The 12,625-nt window shown below is 29.3% G+C and overlaps 1 protein-coding gene across 2 annotated transcripts in view; it reads right to left on the bottom strand.

The window, feature by feature from the left end:
• LOC123305299 (four and a half LIM domains protein 2-like) overlaps positions 1-12,625 on the bottom strand; it is a 348,820-nt gene that overhangs the window by 97,128 nt on the left and 239,067 nt on the right. Inside the window, exon 1 of one of the 2 annotated variants that reach the window (XM_044886983.1) lies at positions 3,074-3,472. The exons of the other annotated variant lie outside the window; for it this stretch is intronic. Within the exon in view, the coding sequence (XP_044742918.1) occupies positions 3,074-3,234 (161 nt within the window). The 5' untranslated portion in view covers positions 3,235-3,472. Of the gene's footprint in view, positions 1-3,073; positions 3,473-12,625 lie in introns of those variants that run through there. 2 annotated transcript variants of the gene reach the window in all.

Below are 12,625 nucleotides of genomic sequence, written 5' to 3'. Positions count from 1 at the left end.
AAAACCGTGAAGTAAGGAAGAGGCTATTCCATTTAAAAAAATACTAATTTGATACATTCCGCATTTCCAATCACTCTGTATATTACGTAAATAATTTTAAAATGTACACCCAATAACCCTCCATCTATTCCTAAAAGAAAATTTTGTCGAAAACAAAGCCATTTTGCCATAATTTTCAAAATATACAGTTTGTTTTCAGCGGAGATTTTTAAATTTACAGGGCGCAGATGCCTCAATGAAGTGCGTTTCATAAGATTCTATGAAAATAGCATATCTTAAATCAGATATAGATATAACAAGATAGCATTTGGTATAAACCTTAAATTATTTTGACGAGAATTTCCATACAAATTATATTATTTCCAAGATCGTTAAAACTCATAAAACATGAATGAAAAAGTTATTTTCAATACCTCACACTGTATTATAAATTTGTAAGCTAATAATCAATAAGTTATCTATTATGTTGTACAGTGCATTTTCACGATTAGATTCTAGAATTAGTCCGACATTAGGTATTAAATCAACTAAACTATATTCGTTGCGCGCAGAACTAGGTTCAGCGCCCCTAGCAGAAATATTTATAACGTATATATTAGTTTCATCATATTATTATTTATAGTTTCCCCAGAATGTTTTTTTTAAATTAATGTATTATTGCCTCTATTTTTTAACTCCCGAACCACCAAATGAGGTATTATAAATTTGACTGCTATGTGTGTCTGTCTGTCGCATCGGAGCGCCTTAACAAATGAACCGATTTTTGAATTTTTTGTATCGTTTGAAAAGTAATTTAATGTAAAGTGTTATAAGCTATGTTTCAAGTGCGAGTTTAGAGTTCCGTATCCGAAAAATTTGCCGGGGGTTTTTAAAACTTTGTAAATTTTACTTGTAAAGAATGATTTTATATATTTATAGATATAGGCAACATTATTACCTAAACAATGGCATCATTGGGTGAAAAATCAAATTAATAAAATTATCGAATGAAGTTGTAAGTATTTTTGCGAGTGGCACTAAAATTGGTCCTGCACGCAACAAATAGATATAGAATCTATCGAAGAGAGAGTTATGATTATGATGGTTCAGGTTTGAAAATATATTAAATTAATAGTATGAGGCCGTAAACTACACCAAATTCTAGAACGTAATGTAAAATTATCCTGATGTGATGAGAAATGTTTCGATACACACACATACACACACACAAACACACACATATTTGATTGTAATCAAGGATTCCATTGAATATCAAGTGGAAATGATGACCAAATAAACGATTGGTATGTTCATATAATATTAATTAGGTCTCATCTACATCGAAATATTATCCAATAAAAAGTGTTTTATGAAGGTATATTGAAGAAATTTCAATGAGGAATATATATTTTCAAATGTGTAAGTAACACTTTGTGAATCCTTGAATCACTTTTTGGGTAAGTTTATTATTTCACCAAATTACAATTCTCGTATTTCTAATCACATTGATTTATCTTAAGATTTAGTTTATACACTAAGCGGCACAATTAGTTGGAAAACCTTATAGAAAAACGATATTTTCATATTAATTCAGTATTTTCGAAATTTCTTTCTTCTTTAGGTGTGGAATGTTTTTCTAAATGGATACCCAACTCATAACGATAGCCAACATTTTGGGAATTAATTTTTCTAAAATTCAAATTTTATGATGACGATTCACTTATGGTAGTACTATCGGTAATAGAATTTGCATTCAGAATTTAATGAAACTTGGCATAGTTGTCCATTGTTATATCATAATTAACCAGTTAAATTTTTAGGGGCCTTCAGAGAACTGAAAATCTGAACGTCCAGTTTTGTGAAATAAAAATAAATCTGTGATTTCCCATAAGGATCAATGTTAAAATACCTTTAAAATATCTTTTTTTTAGTGGGCCCCTAAAAATTTAACTGATTAATTATGATATAATAATGGACAACTATGCCAAGTTTCATTAAATTCTAAATGCAAAGTCTATTACCGATAGTACTACCTTAAGAAACTCGATATCACTGGACAACGACCAATGATATTTAGGCTATCTATGCTTTTAAGTACGCGGTAAATTTTAAATAACGAAACCATGCATATTATTTTCTTGTTATTATAATAAGCAAATAGTTGAATCACTAATGAAAAAATTTTTGCATGACGTTAGACAAAACGGCTGTGGCATCAAATTATCAGCAATTGTTTTCTTAGGTATCGTACACAAAATTTTTTGCATTTGTTTATTATTTATCTTATTATCTTATTAGAGTAAAAAAGATAAAAGCCCTCCGTTTTGAAGCACGCGACAAAATTCAAAAGTACAGTTTTTTTTTCAACAACCTTGTGTGTTGTTTTAAAGACCAATTTTTCCTTAGCCCTGATTACAGAAAATGATGGTTATAGCTTCTTATAAATGAGTACTTTAATTTAATTATTATTATTTTTAAGTACACCATTTGTTCACCAAATCTGCAATTCGGTATTTACTTCGTTAAAATAAAATAACTAAACGATTGTGATTTAATAATAAACGATCGAATTATATTCGGGTATTGCGACACACTTTACTTTAAGATATTATTCCATTCTCACAAAATTTTTCCTTTCAAACAACAGTCAATTCTAAAAGTTTTAGTTTACAAAACGATTCAACACTTTTGTTTGATTCTTTGTGCCTCTAAGTGTATAATAAATCATTTTCTTTGATTTCACTGGAATTATTTAAATTGAAAAATCACTGAAGCTAAATAGTCTTAATAATTTTCCACTTCTATACATAGATATATAAGTAATTTGAAACACAATGTTTTGTTGAAGAAAACCCTCTTAAAAAGGATTAGGTAGTTATTTGGATATAAAGGGGTCTTTTAAGAATTATTAGATAATATATTTAAATTAAAATTCCCCTTCGAAAATAATTTTATGAAATATTTCTTCTCCCTTTTCTCAAATCACAATTTTCACTAAATTAACCACAAAATGAAATTAACAAAAGCCACAAGATTGTGTGACTGACTCTCTAAATGAGGGTGGATTTTTTTTGGAGTCTACAATAGCACATACCCCGGCGCTGCATCACCATTGTTGTAATTACGGTTTTCGATTTCAGTAATGGTTACTTCAGAAACACCTTGGTCGTTACTTTCACGGCGTTTTGTTGTTTTCTTTACTTTGCGTGTTTTACGTTCAGTTGTATATGTTTGCATTACTTCAACATCCGCCATTTTTTTATAATTTAGATTTAATTTAAATTTATTAAAACACAAAAATTTATTAAAATAATGAGTTTAATTCGATTTTGAATTTAAAGCCAACGATTGTTGGGTCTGCGACCGTTGTTCGAAACAAACTAATGAAAAACCTGTGAACCAGGTTATTAACAAATCAAAGAACGAAGTAGTTTGCGGTGTCCCGAGAATGATCAATTTTAGTGTGGATTACGTTTGTAACGTCCTTCCTCCTCCAGACAAACACGTATATGTTAATATTATGAAGTCAGTGAGTTAGTTATGTGTTTTTGGATGAAATAATCGTCGTCAGAGGTACGATAGAGGTGTTTCATATTTATATTTAGAATAATTGAAAATAATATTGGAACAAGATGTGTTACGTGCCGGGTGCACAAAGCCTCTTGAATCAGCAACAAAACAGCATAGTTACATTATACATACTTTTAAACACATACTTATTTAAGTGTACCACATAACGTTAGCGCTAATGTGCTATCAAGTATATTTACTTATTCACTTTTTGTATTCGTTTTCTCTCTTCATCGTTACAAATATTACCAAACCATTCAAATCAAAGCATTACATTAGGTGAATACTCACTATAAACTTATGTCCAGGGTTTACACACACTTCAATTAAATTCGGTAAGAGAGTCGACAGCAAAAGTAGGAAAGTGAAACTCATTTGAAAAAGAAAATTTGTGTTGTTGATACTTCTTGTGAACTGTTATATCATTTAGTTAAAATTTTTGTGACTTTCATTTCATGCGATTATACGAAAATTTACTCGGAAAATTATCCAAGAAGCATATTTCTTGGATAATTTTTTAATTACGAAAAATTTGACAATAGTAAACATCCAGTCGATCCTTAGAAAAAAACTTAAAGAGGCAGTATAATAAGCTTGGAACTTCAAACAATTTTGATCACATCTTGATGGGAATGTAAAAAGTAAGCATGAAATAAGCTAAATATAGAGATAGAAATTTAAAATACCATATCAGTTTCACGTTTTAGACCAACTGAGTCAAACCTATTTTTAACCCCCGAACTAAAAAAAAAAATGGGTGTTATAAGTTTGGCCGCTATGTGTGTGTGTCTGTGTGTTTGTCTGTCTGTGGCATCGTAACGCCTCAACGAATGAACCGATTTTAATTTTTTTGTTTCATTTGAAAGGTAATCTAACGGAGAGTGTTCCTAGCTATGTTTCAACAGCTTACGGTTCATACCGAAAAAACTAAAAAATTGGCGATGATCTTCAAAATCAATTCATTTTAGAAAAGGCATGACATATAATTTTAACATATAAATAATTACTATGGAAATGAATGATAAAATAAACCTGGGTCAATTCATTTCAGAGATTGAAATAGTATAATAATTAGGTAATTCAAAACAATAATTCAAAAGAGCAAAGTCAACTCAAATATTTCAATTTTAATTAAAATATTTCCGAAAATTGATCCCAAAAAATGATGGCTCTCTAGGTAAACTTTTCATCTCATCTGATATCTTTGCCCATCACTTTGATATGGATTTAAGAAGTAGTGTTATCAGTTTAAACTGTTTATCTGTGCGTCTGTGTGTTTCTCAGTGGCATCGTAGCCCCTAAACTGTCGAACCGACTTGACTGAGAACATTTTATAGCTTTGCCGGGGGTTCTTTAAATTTTGTAAATTTCACTTATCTTGTTTTGGAATTTTATAAGGATTTTAAATTATTGTTTCTCAGATAGAGTAAAATAATGAAAGTACTAGTGCTGTTTAATGAATAAATATGTTTCGGCAAAACTGCAAGAAGAGTAGAACATTAATTGGAATATTCAATAAAATCGTATAAGGATTTGATCCAAATCGTACAGGCCAATATAGGACTCTCTTTCTTTACATCCAATTCTTGGAATATGCGATTTGGATAAAATAACTCCTTTATTTCTTTTTATACTAGCTACTAAAACCTACAAAAATAATAAAATTTTTAAAATTTGGACAATCCTACAAACATAAGTAAAACTGACAAAACAGAACAAGAAAAAAGCAAACTTGAAACATTGATATATTATTAACGATTTGAAATAATATGATCTGTGTAAAATATTTCGTTTTAAATAATCACAGATATATTACCTATCTCATTCTAATATGTATTTTTAATATACTAAAAGCTACCCACATATAAATATTCAAAACATTTAAATAATCATAAATTTATGAACAAGGAAAGATATACAATTCGGTTTTGATCGATTATAAACTAAATTTTTGGTGTGTTCAACTAAATTATGAATATACGTATGCATGGTTGAAAAATGTTTTTTTTTTTTTTTTTTTTTTTTTTTTTAATTTTATTTTAAATATTATTCAATTCATTAACGAAATTAAATTATCCTTTGCAAAAGAGTTTTACATATAGATCATACTGAGTGATTTGTGATAGTTAATTCTAGTATTATTTATTAATGTCACAAATATATTTTAAAATAGCATTTTTTTTAAACATTTATCATTTTTAAACGATTTCTTTAGCATTCTTTAGAAAAAACAGATTGAATGAAATATCTTAGAACGAAAGAGTAGGTAAGCATATTATGCGTGTCAAGATATAATACAGTTAAGGTAGTATGAGCGCCAAGGCAAGTTTAGACTTTTAGTTGAAGTTTAGACTTTTAGTTGAAGTAATGTGTACCTTATTTTCAACTTCGATGATGAATTTTGTTTTATATTTATATATATATGTATATATATATATATTTTTTTTTTGATGTCAATAAAATTTTTTGATGTAAACTTTGATTTTCGAAATGTCAAAAGCTAAATAATTAAACCTAATTTTCAATTTTCGATACTTTAAAAATTACTCCAGATTTCGAAAAATTTTATTTTGTCTTTTCTTCTCATATTGTCAAGTTATAACATAATTCATCATCAAAATTAAAAATATATATTTTTTAATTTGTGTGCCCGGGCTCATACATCCTTAATTTTTTAGTTTTGAAGAAATCTATATCATCCATCTACCGTTTTCCCATAAGGCCAATGTTAAATATGATTACTTTTGCAGTCATTTAGTTATTTAAATAATCGGGCAACCCAAGCCTTTTTTTCCAAAATTGCCCTGGCGATCGTACATTCTTAAAGCCAACAAAATTTAACAATATATCATTAGATTTAACAAATCTTTAAAATTTATTTTATAATATATGATTGAGTACACTATAAACTCTAGAAAAGTTACTTCTGCAAAAATTTATTTCATCACAATTATAAAATTTGCATCTTAATACAGCGCAACACAATGCAATACAGACATTTTGATTTAAAAAACAATCTTAAAGAAGAATTATCTATCGAGTACTAAAGTCTCGTTTATGGATATTTTATAAGTAAAGAAATTTTTAACGCACACTGGTCAAGAAAAACGTCATGATAAAATTGGGTTTAAACTCGTTGATTTTAATGTACATTTTAAGATAGCTTCATATAAAACATGGTTTCACAATTTCATCGCAGGCTTGTTTTACGACTTTTATCTCTTCTGGAACAATTATGGAATAATATGCAGTAAAAAGCTACTTGTCTAGGCTGATAAGAGTACTAAACAAACAGAGCATATGAAAATGTAAACGCTCAAAATGATAATAATTTAATTTTAAGAAAATCACGGTAACGGAATGATTCGGGGAAATATTTGAACATGCGGAATGAGTATTTATTGTCCTTCAACTACCATGAGCCCAGTAGTGACTTCCTTTACTTGGATAAACGAAATAATTGGCTTTTATCAATGAAATGTTTAATATAAAAAAGCACTTTCAACTTTTACCTATTTAATATTTTGTACTTTGTTATACAAGTACCTATCTGGAAATTCATTTTAGGTTGCATATAAAATGAATAAATAGCATAAATAATCATGATGGAGGAGCTATATAGGTTAGTTTGGTAAATTATGTCCAATCAAATTGGGAAAAACTGAAAATTTATTTGAAAAAAAATTATACTATCAAATAATATAGAACAACATTTAATTGAATTAAAAATAAATTTTTGATTGAATGCCAATTTAAATATGAAATAAAAAAACACGATAAAATGATTTTGTATAAACAACACTCAACTGAAAACAGTGTGTAGCTAGGCAAGACTATATTATCAGCCAAAAAGAAAATCGTTAATTAAAACAACAGATCATTATATTAAAAAATAAAAGAATTGTATATTTTTATTTATTCATGTAAGAAAGATTAAAACAATGAATCACTTTTAAAAAAATTTTTTCGCCTTAGATATTTTGTAACCTTTAGTTCAAATTTTTAAAAAACTTTAATTTTGAAATTATCAAAATCATTTAGATTTGCATACTTTCCAAGCGTTATCACAAATAAACTTCTATAAGAAATTGAACCATTTCTTGTCCAATTTTAATTGAGTATGTAGTTCAGTGTTTTATCTTAGTTCAAAAAGAATTTATGTATCGGCAGAGCGATTTTACCTTATCAAGAAGGCTGTTTCCCCTTGCCGAATACAGAAAGGCTATTACCTCCATAAAAATTATTTAAAAACAAACAAAAAATATCACGTTAGCTGTAATAACAATGTTACTATGGATTTTAAAATTGGATATTGATTTTAAAAAATTTCCAAATTCAACTTCGTGCTTGCGATATGCTGCGACTGTATTAGATGGCGCTAGGTAAAAAAAAGTACGTTCTGTCGACTAGGTGATACAGAAAAAAAAATGACATGCGCACACAATGACCCCATTTATACAGAAAAATGTGGTCGTAGCAAAGTAGACTCAGGAAAGACTTTTTAGTATTAATATACATAAAATAGAACTACGATAATATACTTAAATTGGGTTTCAGTAGACGTTCAATAAATAAAATGGATATTAAGAAACATAGTAAATTAATGTCTAATAAATAATAGACTACCCTTGTAGTGGCCTAGTCAATTCCATAGACTTATTTTTAAGATGCAAACGGCTTATAACTCCATATTGGCTGCTAAGTGATCACAAAGTTGTTCAATAAATATACATTTTGAAGGCATTGAAGGAAATATGATATTTATGAGAAAGTAGCTCTTCCTGGATGGTGTCTTCAATATGATAATGATCCAAAAACAAGCTTTGTTCCCAAAAAACTGTGAATTTCAATTCGAATTTCTCTATTTATAAGGTAGTAGCGATTTATAAAATTATGTGCGTTTATTGTAGTTATAAACAAACCATAATTAAAACGCTGGCATTTTGAACAACATGCTAAATCATATTTGTTGTATGAATGCGTATAAACTAAACAAATATGTTTGATATTTGTATATTGGCTAACTGTATGTTAGGTCACTGTTTTACATAGAATTACACACGTTGATACCCCACATCATCAAATATCCATACGTATATGTTACAGTTAGAACCCGAATTGGCTTTGACTAAAGTCTTTGCAAATATCATATGCGAATTATTAAGTCTTTATATTTTGAATTGAACATTTGAATGAAGTAGGCTTGAATTGTTGTATGGAGAAAGCACAACAGTTTGTCGGTATATTTAAAAAGTACTAAATTTAGTTTTTGATGTGAAAACTTCTTTGGGCACGTTAAGCACTTTCTGGGTGAACAAAATCGTCGAACTCGCGTCATCGGTACGTTCCATACGTAGATTATTCAAACCAGCGGTTCATACCCTTCACGTCGGGTGTTACCTAATACCTGTCGTGCTACGAAATTTATTACAAATCATGTATGTATAATTTGTACTGTTATTCATAAAATTAAGATTTTATAATAGTTAATGGTTCTTACCCAATCACTAAAGTTATGCAACATTCAGTACACTTCGTTCTAGGATGGGTGACCGTTTGAAAACACAGTGTGGAAACGGTCTTTCATTTATACCTAACACGGTTAGTTCACGACTTTAAGCCCTCTAGAGGGCGCTATATTCAATATAATATGACGTAACATTATGTATAGACATCTGACGACCAAGACGCTTTCAACGATACCTCAATGGTCAAACTATTATAAGTAGGTTAGTAGTTGTGAGAGAACAGACAGATGAAAATACAAACATACATACCGATCTCGCCGCATAACTCTCGCCATTTTTAGGTTAAAAATTAAAAATTTATAATTTTTTTGCACAAAAGATTCAATTACCAAAAAAGTTAAAAAAATAACTCGTTTTATTATAGAGAAAAATTTGTTATAGATGAAAATATAATAACACCTAGTTCATACTTATATAAGGTATTTCGATACCAAAAAAAACGAAAATGATCCAAGAAATTTTATTTATCAATTAATCACCTAATATGCGTCTTTTAAATTTATATCGATTCTCTGAACGGTTTAGGAGAAATTAACTATCAAAGTCAGTTTTTTTTTACCAAAAAAGGGCACGTTACTCATAAACCGTACATGGAATCGGTTTGAATTTTCCACAAAAGACGTATAAAAGGGTTGATTTATCGTGAGCCGTTCAGCATATCGACTTGAAATTTATACACAAGGCGTATTAAATATTCATTAATTGACATACAAAATTTTAGTTTTTTGGTAACACTTCCGTTTTGGTATCGAAACAACTTAAAATACAATGTTGATTTAATTCAAAATAAAATGGCCTAGAATAATTAACTATAATTAAATAATTCGTAATAGCATTTTTGTTACCTCGCGATGATGACTTATATAAATAATTTTTTAAGATTTTACAATAATAAGTGGTAAAAACCAATGTAGCCAATTTTTGTAGTCAAAATAGATTATGATTGACTTTTGCAGTCAGAACTAATTATGACTGATAATGAGATTTGACTATAACATATGAAGTATACAAACATACCATCGTAGTAACAATACGCACGCACGGGTGATCAACAAACTACGGATTACTATAGTACTCCACTACGATCTCGTATGGTAATGGTTCTAGTGATACCTTTCGTTACCGCCTAGTTAGTATAGGTAAAGTATCTTTTCGCACTATGTGATATAGATACCTGACATAACTGGCATTTTGTGTTACACATTAGAGATATATGGAGACGGTCTATGCATACCATATATATATACCCTTATCATATTTAATGCCCAGACATTCCTATTATTCCTGTTCCTGATCCTACTATTGGACGGATGTTTACATTACATTTACACATGTGTATTCTGGATAAGTACAGTATGGTGTGTTTAAATGTCGGCTAAATAAGTACAGTAATGTCGCCTGCAGTATAAAATACTGTTCTTATTGTGGATTTTGGACAGTTGTGCTGATAAATTTGTACCATACTAGCCTTTTTCTTGGATCTCTCATGGCAGTAGAAAAAAGCAAAGTTATTTTCGAAACATATTTTTTTTGAGAATTAGTAGAGAAGCCAAAAATAAGATACAATACATTTTCATAGCTTTTGGTAAGCCATGGTTTAGAACCTTGAAATGCAAATTTTACAATTTTATATATAAAATTCTCGTGTCACGGTGTATGTTGTTAAACTCCTCCGAAACGGCTTGACCAATTCTCATAAAATTTTGTGTGCATATTGGATAGGTCTGAGAATCGGACAACATCTATTTTTCATCCCCCTAAATGTTTAGGGTAGTTCACCCCTAATTTTTTTTCAATTTATAGATAAATTTTTTTATAATTATACAGCATTAGAAAATACATACAACCCTGAATTTTCAACCCTCTACGATCAACCCCTATTTTTCCATCGCGATTTTTATTCTTAATAATTTCCTTCAATTATGATTTCTTTCAACTATCAATCGATCAGCCATCTCCGCTAGATGTCTACCGTTGTCACCTCTCACCCAGCAAATATCACGGAGTAGGGATGAGAACGTAGCCGGTCTCCTGTCTTACTCACTATACAGTTTTCGGCCATTTTAATATAATAACGGAATGGATTTTCCGATAAGCTCATATCTAGCCATCCTAAGCAAATATATTTATTTGAAATAAATTTGATGTATATGCGTTAGACTAAGTTTTAAGCAGTGAAACCAAGGTCAGCAGAGGTTTCGAAAAATAAGTGGAAATGGAAACATACATATCCAAATAAAATAAATAATTTAAAGTTAAATCCAGTAGTTAACATAGCCATTTTAAGAGTCGGGAAGCATTATTGGGAAGATTTGACCCAGTCTAGATTTTAAAGGGCCCCGACTGTTTTGATTGTTCGAATTGATTCTCAATTACAAAAGTTTGTTTTTTCATGATTTTTTTACCCGTACTAAGTGCACAGAGGACCCCATGATCTAGGTCTTCGGTATCCCTCCTATCACCATTAATCATTCTATGTAAACCAAAGTAAAAACTACTATTCTTTGTTCTGCACTTTCATATTTGTACCGTGTGTGTTTTATTGGAGGCGTTTCCATGGTAACGATATACTACTTTAAATATAGAATTTATATAATTTTATGGATTGCATTTATCACTTACATTGAAAATTTAATATTATTGTCTCACAAATTTAAATAAATAATTATGATAATTTACATTTAAAAAATAATATTTGTGCGTTTTGATTTTTTATTTTCACAATTTCAATGCATTAAGTTTAATTAATTAGTGTTTTTAAATAATTTTAATTTGACAGTTTCTATAACATTAACATGTAAAGAATTTCAAATTAGTCTTATAAGCCTCCTTTATCGCCAAAATTTTTCACTGGAAGCGCTGGCATCTATTTTATTGTCCCTACCATGACTACGCACACAACGAATACTAGGTACACAAATATTAATCATATAGGTAAATAAGAGCCGTTACCGGAGTAATATATGCTTCATGCTATTCAACGCTGATATAAGCTTTACTAGACAGGAATTGCAACCTATACCATCAATGACCATTACTTGTTGTTTGAATACTGAATACATACTTACCGGCGTTAATTTACAAATAATACCTACACAATACATTCTGAATATCCTAGTGAGTATCTATAGATAGATACTCACATATCTATAGATAGATATCCTAGTGAGTATCTATAGATAGATACTCACTAGGATACACTACTGTACTTGATTGAGTACCATCATTATATCATACGTGGACTACGTACACGTAGTTAGATACACATATTAGTAAACAGTATTAGCACAGTCAATAAACCTTGTCACTTTGAGCTTTTTCCCTTCAAAACATGGAGAGTTACGGTTTTATATATTCTGTGGAAAAATTATTCAGAAACAAATGAAGCAAACAATTGATATACTCTGTATAGAAATTAGCTAATTGTTGAAATATACTTGTATTTATTTCATTTTCGAAAAATTCGAAAATTTTTATTGTATTTTCTAGAATACTTTTTCGTTTTTCAAGAATGTTTCACAAGACGACTAGTTGAAGATATCTGGAAT

Source organism: Chrysoperla carnea, chromosome 1 (genome assembly GCF_905475395.1).
Source record: "Chrysoperla carnea chromosome 1, inChrCarn1.1, whole genome shotgun sequence".
Taxonomy (NCBI): domain Eukaryota; kingdom Metazoa; phylum Arthropoda; class Insecta; order Neuroptera; family Chrysopidae; genus Chrysoperla; species Chrysoperla carnea.
The sequence above is the reverse complement of the archived record's forward strand: the minus strand, read 5'-3'. Positions and strand labels throughout refer to the sequence as shown.